The sequence below is a fragment of the Equus asinus genome, chromosome 12 (genome assembly GCF_041296235.1).
Source record: "Equus asinus isolate D_3611 breed Donkey chromosome 12, EquAss-T2T_v2, whole genome shotgun sequence".
Classification (NCBI taxonomy): Eukaryota; Metazoa; Chordata; class Mammalia; order Perissodactyla; family Equidae; genus Equus; species Equus asinus.
In genome coordinates, this window is record NC_091801.1 from 35716872 (window position 1) to 35744687 (window position 27816).

The 27816-nt window shown below is 40.2% G+C and overlaps 1 protein-coding gene across 22 annotated transcripts in view; it reads right to left on the reverse strand.

Annotated features, from left to right (window-relative positions):
* Positions 1-27816, reverse strand: part of SPIDR (scaffold protein involved in DNA repair) — a 470799-nt gene that overhangs the window by 11048 nt on the left and 431935 nt on the right. For 13 of the 22 annotated variants that reach the window (XR_011493244.1, XM_070481312.1, XM_070481308.1 and 10 more), the window contains 5 exons: positions 19510-19597; positions 18425-18571; positions 18272-18331; positions 10564-10750; positions 9687-9839 (listed from right to left, as the gene is read on the reverse strand). Coding sequence is in view for 19 of the 22 variants with exons in the window: in XM_070481312.1 (XP_070337413.1) it covers positions 9687-9839; positions 10564-10750; positions 18272-18331; positions 18425-18571; positions 19510-19597 (635 nt within the window). In the remaining 3 variants the exon portion in view is untranslated. The remainder of the gene's footprint in view (positions 1-9686; positions 9840-10563; positions 10751-18271; positions 18332-18424; positions 18572-19509; positions 19598-27816) is intronic. The other 9 variants (XR_011493246.1, XR_011493245.1, XM_070481309.1 and 6 more) reach the window with 1 other exon arrangement.

The following is a 27816-nucleotide window of genomic DNA, read 5'->3' on the forward strand; positions in this document are numbered from 1 at the left end:
CAGGGGCCGGCCCCATGGCTGAGTGGTTAAGTTTGCACACTCCGCTTCAGTGGCCCAGGGTTTCACTGGTTCTGATCCTGGGTGCGGACATGGCACTGCTCATCAAGCCATGCTGAGGCAGCATCCCACATGCCACAACTAGAAGGAGCCACAACTAAAAATATACAACAATGTACCAGGGGCACTTTGGGGAGAAAAGGGAATAATAAAATCTTAAAAAAAAATCATACAAGAAAGGAAATAGCAGTGTAGTATACTATTTTCCTTTTCAGTGAAAAATATATATATAATCATGATAATAAAAATACCATTTATTGATTTTCATCTTTGAGAATCAACCTGTAGACAAAGTGTGCCAAGTTTAATTATAGTTATGAAACAGAATATTATCAATTTTAACAAAATACAGTACAGAAACAACTGTAGGAAGATGGAAAGGAAGAGTGCAGTAAAATAAGGACATGAGAGCTAATATTCTTTTCTTTCAAACAGTGAAACGAAGATACTATCTTTAGCAGATTGAACAACAAACAAATAAAACCCCTGTAGCCAATATCATACTTAATGGTGAAAAAGTAGATGTTTTCCCTTCAAGATCAGGAACAGAGCAAGCAAGTCCCCTCTCACTACTGCTATTCAACATGATACTATAAGTCCTAGCTAATGCAGTAACACAAGAAAAGAAAATAAAAGTATACAGATTGGGGAGGAAGAAAAAACTGTCCTGTTCTCAGATGACATAGTTTTCTACATACAATATCCCAAAGAAGCAAAACAAAAAACTACTAGAACTATGAAACGATTATAGTAAGGTTGTAGGATACAAAGTTAAAAAACAAAAGTCAATTGCTTTCTTATACTAGCAACAAACAAATGGTATTTGAAATCAAAACACAACAGCATTTACATTAGCACTAAAATAAATTAAATACTTAGATATACATGTAACAAAACAGGTACAAGATCTATATGAAGAAAACTACAAAACTGCTGAAAGAAACCAAAGAGCTAAATAAATAGATATTCCATGTTCATGGATAGGAAGACTCAATAGTGTTAAGGTGTAAATTTTTCCCAAGTTGATCTATAGATTCAATACAATCCCAATCAAAACTCCAGCAAGTTATTCTGTGGATATCAACGAACTGATTTTAAAGTTTATATGGAAGGCAAAAAGACCTAGAATACCCAAGACAATATTGAAGAAAACAAAGCTGGAGAACTGACACTACCTAACTTCTAGACATACAAGAGAGGTATCAATATCAAGATAGTGTGGTATTGGTGAAAGAACAGATAAATAAATCAGTGGACAGAAAAGAGAGCCTAGAAATAGACTCACATAAATATAGTCAAGTGATCTTTGACAAAGGAACAAAGACAATTATATAGAGAAAGGATAGTCTTTTCAACAAACAGTGTTGGAACAACTGGATATCCGCATGCAAAAAAACAAATCTAGAAAAAGACCTTACACCTTACACAATAATTAACTCAAAATGGAGCATAGACTTAAACATAAAATTCAGAACTATAAAACTCCTACAAGAAAATAGGAGAAAATCTGGGTGACCTGGTTTTGACAATGAATTCTTAGTGCAACACCAAAAGCACAAGTCATGAAAAAAAATTGATATGGGTCTTCATTAAAATGAAAAACTCTAGGGGCTTTCCCTGTGGCTGAGTGGTTAAGTTCACATGCTCTGCTTCGGTGGCCCAGGGTTTCACCGGTTCAGATCCTGGGTGCAGACGTGGCACTGCTCGTCAGGCCATGCTGAGGCAGCATCCCACATGCCACAACTAGAAGGAGCCACAACTAAAATATGCAACTATGTACTGGGGGGATTCAGGGAGAAAAAGAATAAAAAAAAAGAATAAGATTGGCAACAGTCGTTAGCTCAGGTGCCAATCTTTAAAAAAAGAAAAAAAATTAAAACTTCTAGCCTGCAAAAAACACTCTTAAAAGAATGAAAAGACAAGCCACAGACTGGGAGAAAATATGTGCAAAAGACATATCTGATAAAGGACTGATATTCAAAATATACAAAGAACTCTTAAAACTTGACAGTAAGAAAATGAACAGCCCAATTTAAAAAATGGGCCAAAGACCTTAACAGACACCTCACCAAAGAAGATGTACAGATGGCAAATAACCATATGAAAAGATGCTCCACATCAAAAGTTAGCAGGGAAATGCAAATTAAAACAAAGAGATACCACTACACATCTGTTAGAATGGCAAAAATAAAACCGACAACATCAAATGTTGGTGAGGATGTGGAGCCACAGGAATTCTCATTCATGGTTGGTGGGAATGCAAAATGGAATAGCTACTTTGGAAGATAGTCTGGTAGTTTCTTACAAAACTAAACATAGTCTTACTGTATGATTCAGCAGTTGCACTCATTGATATTTACCTAAATGAGCTTAAAATATGTCTACAAAAAAAGCCACACACAAATGTGTATAGCAGCTTTATTAATAATTGCCCAAACACGGAAGCAACAAAGACGTTGTTCAGGAGGTGAATGGATGAATAAACTGTGGTACATCCAGAGAGTGGAATATTATTCAGCGCTAAAAAGAAACGTGCTATCAAGCTAAGAAAAGACATAGAAGAACAAATCTTTTTTCTTTTTTTTAAGATTGGCACCTGAGCTAACATCTGTCGCCATTCTCTTTTTTCCTTCTTCTCCCCAAAGCCCCCCAGTACATAGTTGTATATTCTAGTTGTAGGTCCTTCTGACTCTGCTATGTGTGACGCTGCCTCAGCATGGCTTGATGAGTGGTGCTAGGTCCATGCCCAGGATCCAAACCAGTGAAACCCTGGGCTGCCGAAGCAGAGCACGCAAACTTAACTACTTGGCCATGGGGCTGGCCCCTGGAAGAACCAATATTGAATGCATATTGCTCAATGAAAGAAGCCAATCTGAAAAGGCTATATACTATGTGATTCCAACTATGGCATTCTGGAAAAGCAAAACTATGGAGAAGGTAAAGAGATCAAGGATTTGAGGGGTGGGGGTAGGGAGGAACGCATGATAGGTAGAGTACAGGGGATTTTTAGGGCAGTGAAACTATTCTGTATGATATTATAATTGTGGTTACATGATATTATACATCAGTCAAAACCAACAGAACTGTACAACACCAAGAGTGAACCCTGGCTTCACCAGGTATGGGGACCCTGACCCTGGCTACTCTATAGCTCACTCTCAGAACACTTCCCCCCTGGTCAACCCTGGCCAGCTGTAGCTTCTTGGAGAAGGTGAATCACCTGATACTGACCCTGCTGGCCATGGTGGGACTGGCCAAACACAACTGGCACTTATTTCCCTTCTACAACACTTAAGGTGGCTGGGGCTGCCTCCCTGCTAGGTATACCTGGGGTTCCTAGGACATTTATTAACTGACTTGTTGCAAAGGGCCTAGAACTTCTGATTAACAAACGAACAGCACTCATGTTCATGCTGTCTTTGTGCCCTACAGGCCTCTCCCCAACCTGGCACCCACCTCCTCCCTGCCCACAATCCTCAGTCTTTACATGGAGCTCTCATAGGGAGGACCTGTGAGGTTCTCCAATGTTTCTCTATTTAAATAGAGCCAAAGATAAGTAAAATGCTTGAAACATATTTATAAGTGAATGAGAAAGGAAAAAGCACCTAACAGAACTGGCTTAATCAGAAATGATGATGCCACTAATTTATAAGATAAGGGCACAGAAAATAAATAACTTTTCATTTTAATACAAGGGAAATACATACAATTAGAGCCTGTTTGCTCTACTGTTTAGAAATACTGTTCTCTTTCTCCACTAATAACATCTTGGGATATTCTAGCCACGGAAAAAAACACTCTATTTACTGAATTCTTTGCTTTAAGTTTGGAAGGGAGCTGAATGAGCAATGGACAAGTGGTGAAGGTCATTTATAACCCACATGCCTTTTTACTGCATCATTACTGAAGCAAAGAACTGCGGCATCAGTAGTGCACAGCCACACTGATCAAACCTTGCAGTAAAAGCACAGACCCAGACAGCACAGCGTTGGTGTCTGCAATGTGGCCAGGGCGGGCTAGGGCATGGGAGCTTTGGCCGCTCTGGTGCTTCCGTGTGTGAGGCACATGGACACCAGGCCAATACCCATGTGAACGCTTCCCATCAAGGCGATGACAGCAGCCCCTGTTCCTAGGCATGCCTCACTTTAGAATGATAAATGTAGTAAAGTCTACAAAGATTTGAGGGTATTGCCTCATTTCCAGTGCATGGCATTGTACACAGGATCCTGTGTGGCTCTCCTCCTATTGCTTAGGTGCTTAAGGGTCTGAAACCCCAATCCCTGGGCCATCTAAGTTTGTCTCATGCTAACAGGGACAGAGCTTTGTGATAGATTGAATTGCCTATTGTTTACTTAAAAAATATTTAGTCCTCATCTCCTACATGAAGGTTCTGTTTGGAGTGAAGTGGGGCTTAAGGATGCCTGAGTCTCATCAGTGTTCCCAGTGGCTGCCACCACCCCATAATGCCCAAGACATGGTCCACTACGTGATGACATGCAAGGCTGTATCTGACCAGCGAAGAACAAAGCTCCTTCAGTGTTCCAACAGCTAAGCCCTGCTGTGACAAGCACACCCTCATCAGAGTGAGGACGAAGGGAACAGTGTGTGAAACCCAAACAATGGGCTTCAGGAGCACCCTATATAGATGTCTAAGGGTAAATAACAGCCTCTCTGAATGTACTTTCTACCTGATGACCAAGATGCTTGAGGCCAGGTGCTGGGAGAGTGAGAGGAGAGGGATGTGTGAGGCCACGAAGCCAAGGGCTCCTTTGTCCCCACAACCCAGAGAATTCGGAGACTGGAGAAGACCAGGGGCTTTTCCAGGGGTACTGCTAGCTGGCAAAATGGCCAAATTCTCACTCGTGAGTTTCCCTTTTCTGGACTCCACAAAGATCCTCTGTTAACACTGTCCGTCTCAGAGGTTACAATGGAGAATAAATTTCTCTCACTTTGGGTTATATTTTCCTGAAATTGCCCCTTGGTCACCTTTTTTGGACTTAGAGTTACCAAATCTCTTCAGTCCCACAGTTCTGTCTCTTTGGATGGGGTTACTTTCTACAGATGCCTTTCCCCAAGCTTGGAGATATTACAGATTCTTCCTAGTTTTACTCTTGTACCTCTGTCGAATTATGATGATGGTCAACATGAAAACTATATAAAAATAAGAATATATCCAAAAGAACAGACAAAACATGTCCACTCTAAAGCCTGTATATGAATATTTGCAGCAGCACTATTCATAATATAAAAATATGAACATCAGCTGATAAATGGATAAATAAAATGTGGTATATCCATACGATGGAATATTCAGCCATAAAAAGGAAAGAAGTGCTGATGAATGTCACAATGTGGATGAATCTTGAAAATGTTCAGCTAAGTGAAAGAAGCCAGAAACAAAAGAACACATATTACATGGTTCCATTCATAAGAAATGTCCAGAATAGGCAAATCCGTAGAGACAGAAAGTAGATTAGTGGTTGTCAGGGGCTGGGTGGAGTGGGGAGTGACTGCTAATAGACATGCAGTTTCTTTTTGGGGTGATGAAAATATTCTGGAGCTAGTTAGTGGGGATAGTTGCACAATTGTGTGAATATACTAGAAACTACTGAGTTGTATACTTTAAAAGAGTGAATTTCATAGTATGTGAATGACATCTCAATTAAGCTGTTATTAAAAAAATAGAATGCCACTTTCTTCCCAAAGCAGTGAGATCTCCAAAGACACAATATAAAATAGGAGTGGTTGCACAACACTGTGAATGGACTAAATGCCACTGAAGTGCTCACTTTAAAACGGTTAATTTTATATTTTCTGAATCTCACCTATAAGTTATTTTTAAAAATAAGAGGAGAAGGTTCTTCACAAACTAGAAAAATCAGCTCTTCTCTCTCTCCCCACAAGTATCTATACGTTTTCCTTGTTTTGCAACTCTGTGGCACTCACTGGCTGTAGTTAGGAATGGGTTAGACTCCAAACTCTTCTTTGGAAGCCAGCTCTTCAGGTACATGTTTTCTCACAAAATGGTGCTCTAGGCGGTGGCGATTCTTTACTTATGGTCTTATAATAACAGGGTCCCATACAGCCTAATTGGTGTGGAGTTTTGGCAGGGACTTTCAGAAGCAGGGCAGGGAACACCACCTGCGGGGCTGCTCTCTGGACCAATCCTGGGCTCTGAGAGAGGTGAGGGGCATGGAGAACAGGTAGCAACTGATGAGGAGAATAATGGTGGAAGGGAAGTTTCTATAGAGGTGCTGGAGACAGCAAGCTCTGCCGGCAGGCTGTGGACAGGCTTTTGAGGACAGCATAGCGTATCTGTGCCCGTCTGCACCACGCACTCTGTCCTCACAGCCTGTCCACTCAGGGCACAGTGCAGCTACGTTTAGAGGAGCCACAGTATGCCTGCTTGTAGACACCCTTGCAGTCTGTTCAGCCCCAGCAGACCTTGGCCCTCCCTTACTTGCACCATGCATCTTCCTGCCAACAACCTATCCCTGCTTTGTACCATAGTCTATCCATGGTTCTGACAGAACAGCTTCATGTAAGACAAAAATCTGATCATATAAAATCCTTAGCATAGCCAGGGAAAGCAGAACAAGACAGGACCAGCCCTGTCCCATGCTGGCCCTGCCTCTCCTCCAGTATATGAGCTTTTACAATAGTTCTGGGCACGTGTGTGGTTTCCCACATGTCCTTCTACCCATCTGGAAGGCCTTCACCAAGTCCGCCTGATAAATCCTGACAGTCCCAAGGCCACCCACCCACTGCCGTCACTGGCTGTAGCCCTCCAGCCATTGGCCAGCTGTCTGTCCCTTCCTAGTCTGTGGCAATGGAAGCATCAAGATGTCTATCTTCTCTGCTAGTCTGTAAGTGCTCCAAGCCCCCAAAGCCTCATGTGCATTATCTTATTTCCTCCTCAACAATGCTTTGAGCTTGATTCTATTATTCCTGTTTTACAGATGAGAAAATGGAGGACTCAGATGTCAGGTGACTCGTTAGAATCTGCTTTCTTCCAGAACACTAGGCTCTCCTTTCTCCATCAAATCACAACCTGAGTTTTGTTCGGTATAAACTCTAAAAGCAGGTGCACAGAATAAAAAATCCAAAAGGCCTCAACAATGAACAGTGCTCAGTCTCATGAGAGAGAAGGGGATGTGAATAAAGCATTGAGGTCACAGATTTTTTGCTGTTCATAAAAATCATAAAAAGATTCAGTAATCTAGTGGTGGGCAAGGGTGGAAGAAACAGGCCCTCTCAGATATTACTTTTGGAAGTGTGAATTTTTGTACAGTTTCCAGATATTAATTTAGCAATATCTTTTAATATTAAAGATAAAGAAACCCTTAGTGTGGCCACTTTGGAAAACACTTTGGCATTTCTTCAAAAAGGTTAAACACAGTGTTTATGTTTGATCAGCATATGACCCAGCAATGCCACTCCTGGATACATAGCCCAAATTTGAAAACAGGTGTTGAAACAAAAACTTGTCCAAAATATTCATAGCAGCCCTATTTACAACAGCCAAAAAGTAGAAACAACCCAACATCCATCAACTGATGAACAGATAAACAAAATGTGGTACATCCATAAAAGGAAATATTCAGCCATAAAAAGACATGAAGTACTGATACATACTACATCACTGACGACTCTGAAAACATCATGTTAAGTGAAAGAAGCCAGACACAAAAAACCATATAATGTTTGATTCCATGTATGTGAAATCTATAAAAGGCAAATCTATAGAGAAAGAAAGTAGATAAGTATTTTCCTAAGACTAGGGTGTGGGGAGGTATGAGAGAGGGCAGAGTGTAAGGGGAAGTGACTGACAATGGTCATGAAGACAGTGTTCTAAAATTAGATTATAGCGATGGTTGCACAACTCTGGGAATATATCAAAACATTATAAATGAGTGAATTGTAGAGTATGTAAGTTATATCTCAATAAAGTTGGTTAAAAAACATATGACCCCTAAGACCCTGAAATCCTCTTCTAGGGAAATCAGTAGGGGTTGATGTTGGGAAGGGTGTTTATTTCAGCCTTGTTTATAAGTGCAAAGAGAGGGCATCTTGGATGCCCATCCATGCAGGGGCAGTTTATTTGTATGAGGGAATATTATTTGATGATTACATTGTTGACTTAGATCCTATCTACCTGCCTGAATGGACGTCTCTGCTAGAGAACTAAGTGAGGAAAGCCTGGGACAGAGTCACATGGAGCAAACCTTCCTGTCTATAAAGGCACACATGTCCCTCCGAAGGGGCAGGCATGTGTGCTCCTGTGTGCACGCAGTCTAGCAGGGGGTGCATGGCAGGAGATAGCTACCTTTCTTTTTACTCATCTTTCACTAATCCCAATGGACATATGTTACTTTTATCACTGAAAAATTTTATGAAATTAAAGCCTATAGTATTAATGCTATTTTCAGCTCCAGACATATATTCAAACAGCTACTGAAACATCTCCTTCTCAAATATATCAAAAACACCCAAACTCTCCAATACGGAACTGAGATTGCTCCCTCAAAGCTGGTCTCTTCCCCCACACACTACTTCACTGAAGAGCACCACCATTGCCTTGCCATCTACGCCGGATCTTAGAGGGTGCACATACAATCCACCCTCCATGAATGCCTTCCTCCCTCTGCACTGCATTCATTACTCAGTCTGCCAATTTTCCTTTTAACTAAGTCCACTCCTGGGTTGACTTCTCTACCGCACTGGTCTCACCCCTTTAGACTAGTGCCTGCCCTCCCACTGGCTAACCCCTAGGCCCTGGCCCCTCCACTCTGCTATGGAAATCGGACCATGTGCCTCTCTGTCGAGATGACACAGCACACTCCTGACAGGGCCGCCCACTCACCTGCACGGCTGGTCCCTCCAGCCTCGTCCCAGGTAACCCCTATATACAGCTGCCTTTCCGTCTCCTTCTAGGCTCTGGTGCATACCTAGTTTGTCCTGTCAGCAGTTTTTATGAGTTCTGTTCTCTTCCCACCAGACATTCTTCCTGCTCCCACCCCTTCACCTAATTACCTTCCTTCTACCCTTCAGATCTTGGCTCAAGGCTCCTGTCACTAGGGAGACTTCCGTGATGTCTCTGACAAGGTGAGGTCCTGGTGACAGGCACTTGGAGCACTCAGACACTGTAGGTCTATATTTGGCTGTGTGCATATCTGACTAGTGTCTTTATATACAGACTATAAGTCCGAGAGGCAAGCACTTTTTCTGACTTTTTGTTTTTTTGGCTGGGAAAGATTCGCCCTGAGCTCACATCTTTTGCCAGTCTTCCTCCCCAAAGCCCCAGTACACAGCTGTATATTCTAGTCGTAAGTTCTTCTAGTTTTGTGTCAGCCATCACCACAGTATGGCTACTGACAGATGAGTGGTATAGTTCCACACCCAGGAAACGAACCCAGGCCACCAAAGTGGAATGCGCCAAACTTGAACCATTAGGCTATCAGGGCTGGCTCACCTCTTCTGATTTTGTTCATTATGTAGCCAATGCCTGGAACATGTCAGGCACTCAATAAACACTTGTTGAATAAGTGAGCAAATGAGTAAATGAATGTAAAATAAGTATGATATTTAAGCAAATATAAATACCATTTCCATCAAGATTGACTACCAACCTTGAACGCTGCAAATGGAGTTGACCTGAGTAACAGAATCCAGTTCATCGAGCTTCACAGGGCCAGTCAGCTCACAGGAGCAAGCATCAGAGGCCACACCCAAAAGTGGCTTTTGAAGCATGAGGACAGTTCGTTCAACACAAACAATCTGACCTGCCAACAAAGACACTTCAGATTATTGAAGCACTGAAGAAAAAGTGAGTTCTCTTGCTCGTAATGACAGTGTCCTTGGCCAGCTTCCTACAAGTCATGTGGGCTGAGGGGCACAGCAGTGGGGCCCATCCTTTGTGTCCAGCGATACATACACTGTGCAGAAAGGAAGCCCCAAAGCCCCTAGTGTGCTCTGCTGGAAAAGCACACAAATATTAGATTCAAATTCAATTCAGAAAGGAGAATTTTGTGGTTTGCAAATTATACCCAATAAAATAAAAAAAATTACACAGTTTAGGCAGGATTCTAGTTTGATTCCTGGAAAAATAAGGAGTGACTGATCTAGTATTTATTGATCTAATGTTTATAATATTCTAGCTTTTCGTTTGTTTTAAAAAGTGATGTTTCAGGCAATGGCTTCAGATAGCTTCTGCACCTATAAAGTATGCTTCCAAGAGATAATTCTTGAGTGATAAATAGCATCTCTCACAGGATATGTCAGCACTGCAGGCAGTTCCGGTTCGGTCTTGGTGGCCATGACAGGGGTCAGTGAAAGACCAAGGCTGGTACCATGGGCCTCTTCCACTCCACACCCCTCGTCCACAGTGTGCTTCAAGAAATGTCCAGTAGTTTCAGAGCAAGAAAGAGGCAACCAGAAGCTACAAGCTATTTTATGGCAGCTCTTAGTCGCCACTGGATCAAAGCTGTCAAGAAGAAGAAAGCATACCCTGGTCTCGGAGAGCATCCTTGAAGAGGAAGGTGTGGGGGGCAGCCTCACTGAGCGCTTCCAGGACTTCTGGGTCCAGTACACATGAGGAGGCCACACAGACTGGGACGGTTTTGGGGAGGCCAGAGTTATTCTCATCTTGCATTTGCAGGGTGACATCAGTCACCACCAGACAAATCTCCCTTTGCTACAGAAGAAGCAAACTGTTTAGCTACAATTCAGAGTAAAGACTGTTAACTTAATAGCTCTTCTTATATCCCAAATTATTTTTTACAAAGCAATAATCATAGGTGATTATCATTAACACTAACAATTTTAGATATCATTTCAACAAATATTTTTTAAAATATATAATAGACTTTGCACATCTTGGTCACTAGCCCCACCGACATAGCTGTGCCCTGTGAGCCCCAAACTTGTACCTGTTTCAAGGGCTCCTCTGCTGGGATACAATCCACCTTTCCCTGGTACTGATCTACTTGTCCTCTGACTCACTCAGGAAAAACTCATTTTTCTTTCCCTCCTGATCCCGTATTCATACACCTAGAATGCTAATTACCATGTTGTTTTATATTTAGTACATATATATTCTTCTCTCCTGCTAGATGTAAGTTTTCTGAGGGTTAGGAATTGTTATAAACTGAATGTTTGCATCTCCTTCAAATTCTTATGTTGAAGCCCTAACTTCCAGTGTGATGATAAGGGGAGGTAGGGCCTCTGGGACATAATTAGGTCATGAGGAGGGAGCACTCGTGATGGGATGGATGAGTGCCCTTATGAGAAGAGACACGAGCAGGTGAGCTTGCTTCCTCTCTTGGCTTGCCACATTGTGAGGATACGAGGAGATGTCCCTTGTGAACCAAGAGGACAGCCCTCACCAAGAACCTGACCATGCTGACACTTTGATCTCAGACTTCCAGCCTTCAGAACTGTGAGAAATGTTTGTTGTTTAAGCCATCCAGTCTATGGTATTTTGTTATAGCAGCCCAACCTAAGACAGTAATGTATCTCATTGGCCCTCAGACTTTGCATTTTGTATAAAGCAGGTATCAAATATTTGTTGTATCTGCAACAGTTTTTGTTTTTCTCCTTTTTTTTTTCTTCTTCCCTTTTATTATTTTTTTTTCATTTTTTTAATCTGCAAAAGTTGCAATGCCTTTTAAACTTCATTAAAATGGCATTCTGCCTGTTCTCCTTGGTCAGGGTTTAGGATTCAGGGATTCAAGTGAATGGGGCCAAGGATTTCACTGGGATGACCCTCATGGTCAGCAGGGCTGGGCCATGAGAATCTGGCTGGCTTGAGGTTTAGTTGGTGTTGCTGGTGTGAACGATGTGGTCAGGTTGAGGATTTCACATAGCTGGCTGACTGGGCAGAGAAGGTGACTTGCACAGTTAGGAGCTGTGGGTTGGGACGGAGGAGGCAGCTCACATGGTTGGGAGGTTGACTGCATACAGGAAGTTAGAGTAAATTATATTGAGGAAAATGAAGCCAGGTTTCTCACTGTTAGATAAGGGAGTTATAAATTTCAAAATGGGGAAACCTAAAGACAATTCTGTGGTAATGGTCTACAGTTGGAGGTACTGGTGTAAAATCATGATTTTAGATAGAGATAGATAGAGAGATAGATGGAAAGAATGAAAGAGATATGGATTTATGTGTCTGTGTGCATAAGTATACACACACATATCTCCTTGCTCTGTTCATTGAGAGGACCTAGAAGCAATGACATCCCCATAGCAATGAGCCCACCTAATACCCAGATCTTGTCTTCTAATGCCATTCTCCATTAAAATCAACCAGGGCTCCTTAAAGAAATGGCTGATTCTAGAGCAGAGAAAATACAAGATGAGTCTGAAACATCTTACTGTGTCAGAAAGTCAGGAAGTACTCAAAGAATGATGGAAACATGTCCAAAGGACACAGGAGCTGGCTTGAATTGGGGAAATTTGAGCATCAAAATAAATGATAGTTAACATATCATAACCCATTGGATAAAAACTGAATCCAGTGGCCCATACTGACATAAATAAGTGAATACATAAATAAATCAGGGAAATGAAAAGCTCCTAATTATAGCTGAATGCCAACTAATAAATATAGAAGAAGTGCTGGGATTAGAAAGTTTTCATTTGGCCACCATCAGAGTAATAATTCAGGCAAGAATCACATGGATGTTAAAATGAGAGGGTAAAAGTTTCATAAGAAATAGGATATTTATACAGTCTTAATGTATCTTCTGACAAAATACTTCTTTCATAGTTATTAATTAATATAGATGAAATACTTATTAGTTAACTTTAGAGTGAAGAAACCTGAAAAGCACTATCTTAACCAACTGATAAAAGATCACGGCGCAAGGACAAATCAACTGTGTGCCTCCTGATGTGAACATAGTATTGTTAAGTGGTGCTCCTGTCAAAAGTGCATAACCTGAATCTTTTCCTGAGATAACATCAGGAAAATCTAAATGGAGGGACATTCTATTAAGTAACTGATGTCTATTCTTCAAAAATGTTAAGATCATAAAAGAAAAGATGAAGAAACGTTTTATCTGAAGGAGATGAGAGAGACATGACAGCTAAGTACTACACATGATCCTCTATTGGACTATAGAGTTGTAAAGGATTTTTGGGGGGACAATTGGCAAAATCACATTTTAAAAAAATGGCAGATATCTCAGGAAGGACAAAGATTTCTAAAAGATTATCTGAGGTTGGAAGTTCTTCTGACAGTCTTCAAAGATTTTAGATACTTTTTATAAATAGCTTGGATTTGGCTTATTGTCTCTTCCAATCTCTTGATGAACCAAAATGGTCTAATTTCCTTTGAAATTAACTATCAAGTTATCTTTACCATTGGGGTTATGAACAAAGTCAGTAATAAAATCCTCTGTAAAAAGACAAAAAACCCAAATGATTCAAAGCAGTACTATCAATCTTATTGCTAAAATTTTATTAAAAATAGATCTCTTCCCCACAAACATGCTCAATTAATTTTTGACAGAGTTGTGAAAGCAATTCAATGGAGGAAGGGTAGCCTATCAACAAATAATGCTGGAACAATTGGACATGCTTAGGCAAACAAAATGAACCTTGAACAAAACCACACACCTTATAAAAAACTGACTCAAAATGCATCGTGGACTCAAATGTAAAATTATAAATCTTCTAGAAAAGAACATAGATAAATTTTGGGACCCAGGACTAGGTAAAGAGATTTGACTTGTCTTAGACTTGACAACAAAAGCATGATCTATAAGCAGAAAAATCAACAAATTTGACCACATAAAAGTTAAAAACTTTTGCTCTGCAAAAATCCTGTTAAAAGGATGAAAAGACATCTATGGACAGCTAATCTTCGACAAAGGAGCTGAGGGCCTACAATGGAGAAAAGAAAGTCTCTTCAACAAATGGTGTTGGGAAAACTGGACAGCCACATGTAAAAGAATGAAAATCGATCATTCTTTTTCACCATTCACAAAAATAAACTCAAAATGGACTTAAAGATTAGACCTGAAACAATAAGTCTTCTAGAAGAGAATATAGGCAGTACACTCTTTGACATCAGTTTCAAAAGAATCTTTTCGGACACTATAACTCCTCAGTTGAGGGAAACAATAGAAAGAATAAACAAATGGGACTTCATCAGACTAAAGAGTTTCTTCAAAGCAAGGGAAAACAGGATTGAAACAAAAAAACAGCCCACTAATTGGGAAAAAATATTTACAAGCTACTTATCCGACAAAGGATTAATATCCATAATATACAAAGAACTCACACGGCTTAACAACAAAAAAACAAACAACCTGATCAAAAAATGGGCAGAGGACATGAACAGACATTTCTCCAAAGAAGATATAAGTATGGCCAAGAGACACATGAAAAGATGTTCATCATCCCTAATCATCAGGGAAATGCAAATCAAAACTACACTAAGATATCACCTTACACCCGTTAGATTGGCAAAAATATCCAAAACCAAGAGTGACAAATGTTGGAGAGGTTGTGGAGAAAAAGGAACCCTCATACACTGTTGGTGGGAATGCAAACTAGTGCAGCCACTATGGAAAACAGTATGGAGATTTCTCAAAAAGTTAAAAATAGAAATATCCTATGACCCAGCTATCCCACTACTGGGTATCTATCCTAAGAACCTGAAATCAGCAATCCCAAGAATCCCATGCACCCCTATGTTCATCACAGCATTATTTACAATAGCCAAGACGTGGAACCAACCTAAATGCCCAGAAACTGACGACTGGATAAAGAAAATATGGTATATATACACAATGGAATACTACTCAGCCATAAAAAGGACCAAATTGTTCCATTCGCATCAACATGGATGGACCTTGAGGGTATTATGTTAAGCGAAATAAGCCAGACAGAGAAAGACAAACTCTATATGACCCCACTTATAGGTGGAAGTTAACATATAGACATGGAGAACCGATTGGTGGTTACCAGGGAAAAGGGGGGGTGGGGGGAGGGCACAAAGGGTGAAGTGGTGTACCCACAACATTACTAACAATAATGTACAACTGAAATCTCACAAGGTTGTAATCTATCACAATCTTAATAAAAAAAAAATTTAAAAAAAATGATGAAAAGAAAAACTGCAGACCCTGAGAAGTATTTGCAAATCATATTATCTGACAAAGGCTTTGTATACAGAATATATAAACAACTTTTAAAACTCAACAGTAAACAAACAACAGTCCAATCACAAAATGGGCAAAAGACACATACAGACACTTCACCAAAGAGGATATACAGATGGCAAATGAACACATGAAAAGATGAACAACCTCATTAGTTCTCTGGATGACTGTCTAGAGAATTATGTTAACTCAAAAAAGCCAATCTCAAAAGGAGTTGTTACAGGTTAAACTGTGTCCCATCAAAAAGATCTATTGAAGTCCTAACTCCGAAACCTCAAAATAGGGTCTTTACAAATTTAACCAAGTTAAGATGAAATCATTATAGGTGGGCCTTAATCCAATATGACTGGTATTCTTATAAAAAGGGGAAATTTGGACACAGACAGGCACAGAGGAAAGACCACGTAAAGACACACAGGGTGAAAACAGTCATCTGACTGGAGTGATGCATCTACAAGCCAAGGAGGGCCAAGGATTGCCAACGAACACCAGAAGCTGGAAGAGGAAAGGAAGGATTCTCCCCCAGAGCTGCCGGAGGAAGCATGGCCCTGCCAATACTGATTTTGGATGTCTTGCCTCTAGAAGTGTGAGACAGTAAATTTTCGTTGTTTTAAGCAATCTATTTTTTGGTACTTTGCATGGCACACCTAGGAAACAAATACCGAAATATACTTCATGGTTCTATTTATGTAATCATCATAAAATAACTTAATTATAATGATGACAACAGATTAGTGGTTGCCAGGGGTTAGGGATGGGGAAGGAGGTAGGTGTGGCTATAAAGGGGAACACAAGGGAGTCTGTGATACAGCTGAGGGTAATGATTGTGGTGGAGATTATGCAAGCTACACACATGACAAAATTGCACAGAGGTACATACACACACAAGTTCATGTAGTATGACTGGTGAGATCTGAATCAGCTATGGATTGTGCCAATGTCAGTTTCTTGCTTTTGGTATTGTCCTGTGGTTACTGTGGGTATGGGAGGGTGGTATGGGGAAGGGTGCACAGGACCTCCCTATATATTTCTTTGCAATCTACTGTGAATCTAATAATTTTGAATAATTTTATTCAAAATAAAAGTTAAATATAAAAAAATCTATCTTTTTCACTTTTATGACTTAGTCATTAGTATCATGGAAATACAACTGAATCTTTTTAGATAACTCAGGTTCTTGCAGTGACTCATGGTGCCATTCTAAAAGTCAACTGTCACTGTAGAATGTGTAGGTGACTGGGTTAGCTACATAGTAGCCCCAGGACTTAGCTTATTTCAATTTCTCCCCAAGTAAGTTGGTTTCTGGTGATTGTCTTTCCCACAAAAGCAGAATACAGGAGGTATAAAGAATTTTAGTGAATTGAGGAATCTGTTCCATTGGGTTCTTGGTCCTTGACAACTTCCTGACTAAGTACCACCAATCTCAAGTATACATACCCACTGAAAGCCATACTCTCTGGCAGGCTGCAGCTGCACTGATGGGAGCCTGTTTCTTGGCAGAAAACTCAGAATAGGAGGGGATCAGTGTTTTCAGCCAGCCCTGAGGCAGGGTTCCTTTACCCAGAGAGGCAGACAACCTGTAGTTTGTCATTCTCTGCCTGAGGGCTACCCTCTCACTGGGGCAGATGGTTGAGGCTTGGCCATGCTGTGAGCATTGGACACCTCCTTTCTTTCTTTCTTTTTTTTTTTTTTTAGGAAGATTAGCCCTGAGCTAACATCTGCTGCCAATCCTGCTCTTTTTTTCTGAGGAAGATTGGCCCTCAGCTAAGGCCTGTGCCCATCTTCCTCTATTTTATGTGGGATGCCTACCACAGCATGGCTTGACAAGTGGTGCATAGGTCTGCACCTGGGATCCGAAGTGGTGAACCCCAGGCCACTGAAGTGGAATGTGTGTACTTAACTGCTGTGCCACCGGGCCGGCCCCATGGACACCTCCTTTCTTTGCTCTCCACTTCTGGTTGTAGCTGGAGGGCTGTGGGCAGGAGTAGGCAGTAATAACAGCCACAAGATTGCTATTTATAGTGCCCCTCAGGACAGAATTCTATCTGCAGCATAAATGGTAGCTGCATAGTGAATCACTGCCTGATGTCACAGTCCCACGACCAGGAACGTGCTTTAGAATAACAGGAATGTGCCAGGTGCCAAGTGTGCCTTAACATATTGAGTGTCCTGCAGACGATGGGCAGAGAAGTGCGCCATCAGCCTTTGGTTTGCCTCAGACTTGAAAAGTAAGAGATACATCAGGCACCTGGATGTTGTCCTCGCTGGCGGCCTGTCCTCCTGCCTGTTGAGACTGATGCTGGTCTGGGTCACGGGGCGCTCTATTGAATGACTAATGTCAATCACTCTCTTATTCCTCAGGAGAGACATTAATTAGCTGTCAAATGACTAAAAGGTGAACAGAGAAAAGGTTTTCCTGCGTCAGGATTGAACAACAGGAGGTTCTATATATCTCTCAGGTGACAGATTTACATGTATGTTCCTCTGAGTCAAGGTCCAGCAGAGGTTTCTTGCAGAACTTATGACATGTATTCAGCTTGCCAAGAACATCTCTTTCCCTTGTCCACTCCTGGCTGATCTGTTGAGTGGCAAGGAAGCAAAAACCAAGCTCCTCTAGGCTGCTGCTCCCTAGAACCGCCCAAGGCCTCACAGGGACCAGAGTTTCCTCCAACTGTGGAAGGCTCTTTGCATAGCTCAGTCCTGAGATTCCCACTTTCACCCCGTAAACAAGGTTTCAGCTTCTCTTTCCTTTCTTCAACCTGCCTGTGTGTCAGAAAGGAACACATTACTGGACTGAGAATCTTTTGGGGCAGAGTTATGCCTGAGTTGTTTTATACCTGAGTACTTAACGCAGTGGCTGGCAGTCCACACCTGCACAAGGAATGGATTTATTACTGCTTCAGCATGGGGCATGCATAACTGGACTTTAAAAATGCTTTTCTATTTTGGTACTCCATTAATTTCTAAGAGATTATCCTTTAACAAACTTTATAACACCTTATACATTATAACACCCTATGTGAAAGAGAAAGAGAGAGAGAGATTACCTGTGGTCTTTGATAAATCACTCTGGCATAGAAACTGCAACAGGTACTGAGATCATCAGTCTGGAAAGGCATTTAAAAAGATAAGGAACATCACACAAAGCACACAAATACAGCACAAGGAACTGAAGACCTTGTTAGAAACGAAGATGTTACCTGGAGAATTTCTCTTAAGCAGTGAGGAATTGGAGGCCGGTAAAGCTTAGAAATGGGGTCTTCTTCAATTATATCAATTTGTCCCAGATTTGGATGAGCAGTGAGGACGTAACAGAAGCTAGGAGGAGGGAAATGAGCTTTTACCTGCTTAAAATAAAGGCAAAGGTAGAGCGTGAATGTATTGTTAAAAGACTCAGATACACTATTAAAATTTACTCTTTAATATATATATATTCACTCACAGATGCATACCATATCTCTGGAAGGCTATATAAGAAATGGATTATATGGTTTATCTCTGAGACCAAGTATAAAAACTTTTGTACTTTTGAATTTATTACCATTCAAGATTTCATTAGGGATTTATTCCTCAGAGCATACTGAAAACACCATTTAGAAAATTCTTCCTCTTAAATAATCTAGAAATGGGCATTTTTGACCACCATTTTGCTGGTATAGCACAGTACACAGTCACAGTGCTAGCTCTCTGCTCAGAAGTTAGCTACTACAGACACAAGACAGCCCCAGTGTTCAGCTTTGGGAGGTATGGCCCAAAGCAGCCACTGGCCAGCCTGCTGGATAAGGCCCAGGAGGGAGACATTTTAGTCAGTCAATTTTGCTACTTGTGAGCAAGTGTCATAAACAATTTGAGGAGTAAGGAAAACAGAAATTCCTGGTTAACCTGGTGGTTGTACAAATATCCATGGATTTTATTTGTTAGGTTATGTGAGCTTCTCTAATTGGTAATTGAATTTTGTTTCTACTAGCAACTGAAAGGTGGTGGGGAACACACCCTGTGTCTTGTTTAGTATGAGGCTAAGGCTCTTACTGTTGCGATGGCATGCAATGATTGTGGTTTAAAAACATCATCATAAATTAACCTCCAGAAGAATATAGTATAGCAAAGCAGAAAGAGGAGCCAAAGCTTGGACTTTAGAGTGAGACAAGTAGATCTGAATCTCTGTCCTGGTTCATATTACAAGACCTGGGATTCTTGGGGATGTGGACTATGGCGGTGGTACCTGGATCAGCACCTGGCACAGAGCAGGCCGTGCTCAGGGGGAGCTCTTCAGATGCTGGCTTACCTCTTCACAGGCCTGGGTGTAGCCAGCTGCTTTCAGAGATATCACTGGAGGCCACATGATGTCAATCAAACTGAAAAGTCCTGCTGTCCTGGAAAAAGAGAAGATGCTGTCAAAGGTATTTACCACCAAACATAGCTTATTAAATACCTGGTCAATGAGCTGGTCCTATGTAGATCTGCTGAACAGACACCATCCCTAATGCCAAGGAGCTACCATTTGGGATGAGTGGTGACTCAGATGGGGAAGACAGTGACACAGAGACAGACAGACAAACCTTCAAACCTGACTGCACAAGAAGAGGAAGATTGTTAATTAAATTATGATACATCTGCAGAATGAAATATTATACAACCATTGAAATGGTTACATAGAAAATATTTAAGGACATGGAAAGATGTTTATGATACGTTGCTAAGTGAAAAGCAGGTAACAAATTATAATGTCTCTCTCTATGTATATATCTATGCATGTACCTACATATAATAGACCAAAAGAAAAGAAGACTGAAAGATATAAAAATGTTTTTAGTGGTTATCTGAGTAGAGCTTGGAGGTGATATTTACTTTCTTCCTTTAGCTTATATGTATTTCCTATATTTTTCCAAAACAGCTATATGTTACTCATATAATAAGAAAAATGATCAATAAGTTACCTAAAATAAAGAATATAGTCAGCTACAAAAGAACAAATACTATATGATTCCACTTGTATGAGGTCCTAGAGCAGTCAAACTCTATGAGACAGAAAGGAGAGGGTAGACGCCAGGGGTTGGGGGAGGGGCAATGGGGAGTTAGTGTTTAAGGGGTATAGAGTTTCAGTTTGGGAAGATGAAAAAGGTCTGGAGATGGATGGTGGTAATGGTTGCACAACAATGTGAATGTACTCAACACTACTTACAAATGTTAAGATGGTAAATTTTATATTATGTACATTTACTACAATTAAAAATAATACTGACTGCTTTACTTGCCAAAAAAAAGAAAATATATCACAAAGCCTTCTTAGATTTTACTTTAAGTTTCAATAATGTTAATGTATAATATGCTGTTTACTTTTCTAAAAGCTATGGCCTTAATAATTAATGTTACATATTCTTATTTCTTTCAATATTTAATAGCAAGCACTGTAGGGATCTGGCAGTTAACAAAACCAAAAAACTCAGAACTTGAAAATGAGGGTCTTAGCATCCTACTTGAACAAGACACAAAGCATTTACCCATCTCTTTTGGGTCCTCACACCAATTATGATGGAAACACCTCATGCAGTGTGTGGCCTACGGCAAACACCAAGGGTCAGTATCAGGTTCTGGGTCAAAATCTAGCACAAAAATAATAACCAAAAGGGAAAATCACATGCTAAAAAAGAACTGCCCAGTGAAAATTTACCGTCTCCCCCCGCCCAGTTATTTTTGAGAAGTGTTCTGCAGCAGCTCTCTGCGTGAGTGACAGGACAGGGCTCGGGGACCCAGGGCTGGATGAAGTCAGGAAGAGCCATCCTCGAAAGATTCAGAAGTTAGCCCATTTGATCTCTTGCTGCCCTTCTCCCAATACCAAGGAGCTGGGCATGCTGCTGCCCCTCTCTTCCCCAGACATTGTCTGCTTGCTTCAGGCCTCTTCAAATGTCACCTTCCCCAGGAGGCTCTCCTGGAACATCCTGCTTACAGCTGCTCACCATGAGCCCATGTGCTCGCCTGCTCCCAGGCTCATTTCTTTCCACTGAGCACACCACCTGACTCATGTTCCATCCCTGTCCTCTTGCTGTCTGATGTAAGGTCCCCGAGGGATAGGTACTTATCTGGTCCCTGCTGCATCTCCACTGACACAGAGAGGTGCCCAGCTCAGACAAGGTGGTCAAAAGACTTGGTGAATGAATAACTGACATACGCTATCATAACCACCTATATACTTCATTATAGACATCAGACCTAGCATATTTGATATGCTCATTTCCTATTTGTAGTCTGGAGAAAGGCAATGTTGGAAGACAAAACGGTAATTTTTTACACAAATAAATATGCCCCTAGTTCTCGCCTTAGATCTGACTGCATTTCCAAGACAGAGGTAAGACTCTACTCAAGCCTCTTGTTTGACAGGGATGGGGTACAGCATGGGCCTTTGAGTCAGACCTGTGTGAGCTCTAGCTCTGCCTTTTGCACACTGTGAAACCTTAAGAAAGTCATTTCATTCTTGGACCTTCCATCTCCCTTTCTCTAAAATGGGAAGAAATCAGTACCTCGATGTTGGTGTCACTGCAAGGAGTAAAAGAAATAACGCATGGACAGCACCTGTTAGGGTTTCTATGCTCAGAATAATTACTCAGTATACGTTCGCCATCGAATATTCTTGTAATTATTTATATCATCAGTGTTTAGGCTATTAACTTCTATGCTGTTTTGTGCTCAAAAATTTCCCAGTTGAAGACAGGATTTTAACCCCAGACTCACTTTGTGAAGGAACAGAATAAAATTAAAGAGTATGGTAAAAACCAAGTATTCTCTTGGAACTTTCTTTGAGAAATGATAGACTACGATATAGCCTTAGAAAAGTTCTATTTGAATTTAATGATGTTTACTTATTTAGAGGATGCTAATGGTTAATTTTAAAAGTTTGGACACATTACACATTTATATTTTAATGCAGATTCTTAGGTAAAGGATGTCCATGCAGTAAATAAAATGCTTGGTCTCATAAAAAATGAGCCTCTCTACTGTTTTTAAAAATAGACATGGTTTAGATGGTTGTTGCTTTGTGAACCAGAGCCTTCGTCCTGGGCATTCATTTAAATGACTCCAGCCTCTGGGACAAACGTTGTGCTGAAGCTAACTTTTGGCACAGTGAAAATGTATTGTTCTTCCCACTACAATTCATTCCTTACTATTCATTTTAGCATGAGGTTTCATTTTGTTACACAGAAACTCATTCTTTTATTTTATTTTATTTTTTTTAAGGTTTTATTTTTTTCCTTTTTCTCCCCAAAGCCCCCCAGTACATAGTTATATATTCTTCATTGTGGGTCCTTCTAGTTGCGGCATGTGGGACACTGCCTCAGCGTGGTTTGATGAGCAGTGCCATGTCTGCGCCCAGGATTTGAACCAACGAAACACTGGGCCGCCTGCAGTGGAGAGCGCGAACTTAACCACTTGGCCACGGGGCCAGCCCCTCATTCTTTTAAAAAAGCCAGCCCTTGCAGGTCCTGTGGTCCTGTCCAAAATGCCCATAAGGCATTTGGTCCACACCAAAAGGTCCTTGATATCTGGTCATATCTGGTCCTGTCCAAAACATCCATCAGATATTTGGTCAATGCCAAAAGGCCCTAGAAATCTGGACATATTTCGTCCTGTTCAAAACATTCATGGAGACATTGGGTCCAAGCCAAAAGGTCCTTGATATTTGGTCCTGTCCAAAACAATTTGGCATGGACCAAATATGCTCACGGACATTTTGAACAGGACCAAATGTCAAGGACCTTTTGGCATGAACCAAATGTCTTATGGACCAAATGTCTTATGGGCATTTTGGACAGGACAAAATGCCTGCTAATCCTTTGAAATATGTTTAAAACAACAAACAAGCTGTCTGACAGGGTAGAGGCTACCAAAAGTTTGTCTTTTCAATAAAAAAGTTTCAAAAATAAAATAAATGTTGAATTAAAGTAGAGAAAAAAAGGACATACAGATTAAGTCACTATGTTTATGACACGATAAAAATCTGAAAACATTGTTTTGCCAGAATGAATTTCTTAGGATATATCTTAATTTACAGATTGCATAAAATGAATTTGCAGAAAAATCTGGGTCATTAAACTGTGACAATCAAAATTCAGATAATTAATAAAAAATTCTTTAATCATTATATCTGGGGCATTTGGAAAATGGAGCAGACAGAAAGGAAGCTGGACAAAGTGATCATTTTCTCTACGTAGTTATTAACTTGATGAGGTTTTGCAGTAGTCAGAAGCTCTCTGACAGCAGATTCAAGATAGCTTAGGTTCAGTAGGTGAAGCTAATAATCACTGAAGGGAAATCCACACTTAGTCATGATTTTACCTGGTACTTCAAGCTGTCATGTAAAAATCAGTTGCATTTGAAGAACAGGAAGAGGAGAAGAGAACCTGGAAGCTGGAGCAGTCACATGTGGAGAAGGACGGACAGCACAGGCACATGCATGGATATCAGGGACAGCCTCCTCTGGGCACCCACTTTGGGAGCTCCGGGAACAAGGGCTTGAAAGTATGAGTTGAAGAACACATGGCTACTTTCAGAGTCAGGAGGCACACCACACAGCAGGAGCTGGCTGAGCCCAACAACCTTTCTTAAACTCACATCTGAGGAAATCAGAAAGCTTCTAATAGCTATATTTTCCTACAGCTATATTTTTATTTATAGTAACACAAACTTTTTAAATGGAAAGGTATGCACATATTAAAATTATACTTATGAAACTGTACACTTAAAATGGATAAAACTGTAAATTTTATGTTATGTATATTTTAACATGAAAAAAATTGTATTTACCATGAAAAATGAGTATCTAGTGTTTATTTCTTTTTTTTGAGGAAGATTAGCCCTGAGCTAACATCCGCCACCAATCCTCCTCTTTTTGCTAAGAAAGGTTGGCCCTAAGCTAACATCCATGCCCATCTTCCTCTATTTTATATGTGGGGCGCCTGCCACAGCATGGTTTGATAAGCAGCGCATCCTGGTCTGCACCCAGGATCTCAACTGGCGAACCCTGGGCCACCTTAGCTAAGCACGTGAACTTAACCACTACATCACCGGGCTGGCCCCAGAGTATCTAGCGTTTTGATTGGAGTCTCTAGGAACGGCTGATAGTTCATGGAAAGAGATGCACCCCCTTCCGCATAAGACGTGATACAACATGAACATCCCAAGTCTTTACTGCACCACGGGAATATAGAAGGTATAAATCCAATTTTTAAAATCGAGATAATTCACATACCAAAAAATTCACCCTTTGAAAGGGTACAGTGCACTGGTTTTTGGTGTATTCTGAGTTGTGCAACCTTCACTACTATCTAATTTCAGGACCTTCCTATCACCCTCAATACATTCCAGATAAAACTCCTGTTGTGTCCATTAAGCGTAAGTCTCATTCCCTCCAGCCCCTGGCAACTGCGAATCTATTTTCTGTTTTTATGGATTTACCTCCTCTGGACATTCTACATAAATGGAATAAAATATGTAGCCTTTTGTATCTGGCTTCTTTCAAATAGTATAACGTTTTTAAGGTTAATCCATGTTGAAGCATGTATCAGTACTTCATTCCTTTTTATGGCTAAATAATATTCCATGGGAAGCATAAATAACATTTTATTTATCCATTCATCAGTTGATGGACATTTGGGTTGTTTCCACTTCCCAGCTCTTATGAAAACTGCTGCTATGAACATGTGTGTACAAGTTTTTGTGTGGATCTATGTTTTCAATTCTCTTGGGTGGATAACCTAGGAGTGGAATTGCTGGGTCCTATGGTAAGTGTGTTTAACTTTTTGAGGAACTGCCAAACTGTTTTCCACAGTGCTGTACTATTTTACATTCCTGATAATGTGTGAGGGTCATAAATCCAATGTTGCTTTTAAGGTAAATATATATATTTTTTAAAATTTGAAAACAAAATTTTATATCTAGAAGGATTTGTAAAAAACTCTTAGTAGAGTTTTTTCCTACATTTACTTTCTACTTTATGCTTTTTGGATTCTTTGAAATTTTAACAAGAGCATGTATAACTTTTACAATCTATTCTGAAAACCAAAAAGCTAGGGTTCTGCTAAAACAGTGGTAAGCAGTAAAGAGAACTGTCCTATAGTGGAAAGAGCATCCTCTTTAGTCACATATGGGCCTGGTCTGAGCTCAGCTGTGACCCTGCAGCCATAGGATCTTGGACTTGTTTCCAGAGTGGTTGTGGAGACTAGAGAGAATGTGCCTTTTATGCCTGAGTGTTGCATAAATGGCAACTGCTTTTGCTATTATTGGCATTATTAGGTTGCCATCTGCATGTTCAAATAAACCCCCAAAGAAGTAATATCCTTTCTTCACAATTATTTAACTATTACTATTTTTATAACTATTTAATCATTAATTTGATTAAAAAATTGATTTTGAAATAATTATATTCATAGAAGCTTGCAAAGATAGTACAGAGGGATCCTGTGCACCTTTCCCCCCACTTTCTTATATAAATACAGGACATTGGTATTACATGTGCTACAACATTTTATCATACATGATAAACACATCTATGTTTATCACCACTGCAATCAAGATATGAAACTATTCCATCACCTCAAGGATCTCCCTCATGCTCCTATTTTATAGTTCTCCCCACTACCACCACCATCCCAAACCTCTAGCAACCACTGTTCTATTTTCCATCTCTATAATTTTGTCATTTTGAGAATGTTACATAAATGGAATCATATAGTACACAACATGTTGAGACTGTTTTTTTTTCATTCAGCATGATGGCCTTGAGATCCATCCAAGTTGTAGTATCAATGGTCTGTTCCTCTTTATTGCTGAGTAGTATTCCACGGTATGGATGGACCACAGTTTGTTTAGTCATTCACCTTTTGAGGGACATTGTGGTTGTTTCCAGTTTTTGGTTATTACAGATAAAGCTGCTACAAACAATTGTGTACGGGTTTTGTGCAAATGTAGATTTTCATTTCTTTGGAAAAATGCCCAGAGTGCAATTGCTAGAGGAAGTTATGTTCATTTTCTTTAAGGGAACTGCCAACTATATTCCAGGCTACGCCATTTCACATTCCCACCAGCAAGGTATGAGAGACAGTTTCTTCACATCCTTGCTAGCATCTGATGTTGTCACTATTTTTTATTTTAGTTGTTCTAATACAAGTGTAGAGATATCTCACCATGGTCTTGATTTGCTTTTTCCTAAGCGCTGGTGATGTTGAACATCTTTTCACGTGTTTATCTGTCACGTGTATATCCTCTTTGGAAATGTCTGTTCACGTCCTTTGACCATTTTCTAACTGGACTTCTTGTGTGTGTGTTTCTGTGTGTTTACTGTTGAATTTTGAGAGTTCTTTAAATATTCTAAGATAAGAGACTTGCAAATATTTTCTCACAGTCTGTAGCTTGCCTTTTCATTCTCTTAACAGGCTCTTTCGCAGAATAAAAAGTTTTTAATTCTGATAAAGTCCAGCTTACTGATTTTTCCTTTTTTTTTTTTTTAAGGAAGATTAGTCCTGAGCTAACTACTGCCAATCTTCCTCTTTTTGCTGAGGAAGACTGGCCCTGAGCTAACATCCATGTCCATCTTCCTCTACTTTATATGTGGGACGCCTACCACAACATGGCTTTTGCCAAGCAGTGCCATGTCCGCACCTGGGATCCGAACCGGCGAACCCCAGGGCCGCTGAGAAACAGAACATGCGAACTTAACCACTGCGCCACTGGGCCAGCCCCACTGATTTTTCCTTTTATGGATCATGCTTTTGGTGTTATGTCTCAGAACTCTTCACCCAGTTCTAGGTCCCAAAGTTTTTTCCTAAAAATTTTATAGTTTTATGTTTTATACTTAAATTAAGATCCACTTTGAGGTATGGGATTTAGGTTGAGATTAATTTTTTGCCTACGAACGTCCAATTTGTTGAAAAGACTATCCTTCCTCCACTGAATTGCTTTGTTTGCACCTTGGTCAAAACCACCTGGCCATATTTCCATGGGTCTATTTCCAGGTTCTCTCTTCTCTCCACTGATTAGTGTCCATCCATCCACCAATGCCATAGTCTCTTATAGCCATATCTTAAGTTTTGAAATCAGGTACACTGATTCCTCCCAGTTTGTTCTTTTTCAAAATTATCTTATCTATTCTAGTTTCTTTGCATTTCCATATAAATTTTAGAATACATCTGTCTACATCTACAAAAATTTTTGCTAGGATTTTAATGGGCATCGTATTAAGCTGACAGATACTTTTCGGGAAAACTGGCATCTTTATAATGCTGAATCTTCCAATTTACGAACATGGCATATCTCTCCATTTATTTAGATCTTCTCTGATTTCCTTAATCAGCATTTTGTAGTTTGCAGCATACAAGTCCTGACATGTTTTGTTAGATTTATACCTAGATATTTCTCCTTTTTTTGGCAACTGTAAATGCTATTTACAGTTTTGGTTTCCAAAGCTTCCTTGCTAGTATATAGAAATGTGATTGATTTTTGTATGTTAATCTTGTATGCTGAAATTTTGCTGAACTTACTTATTAGATCTAAGAGGGTTTTTTTTTTTTTTGGGTAGATTCCTTGGGAATTTTGATATAGA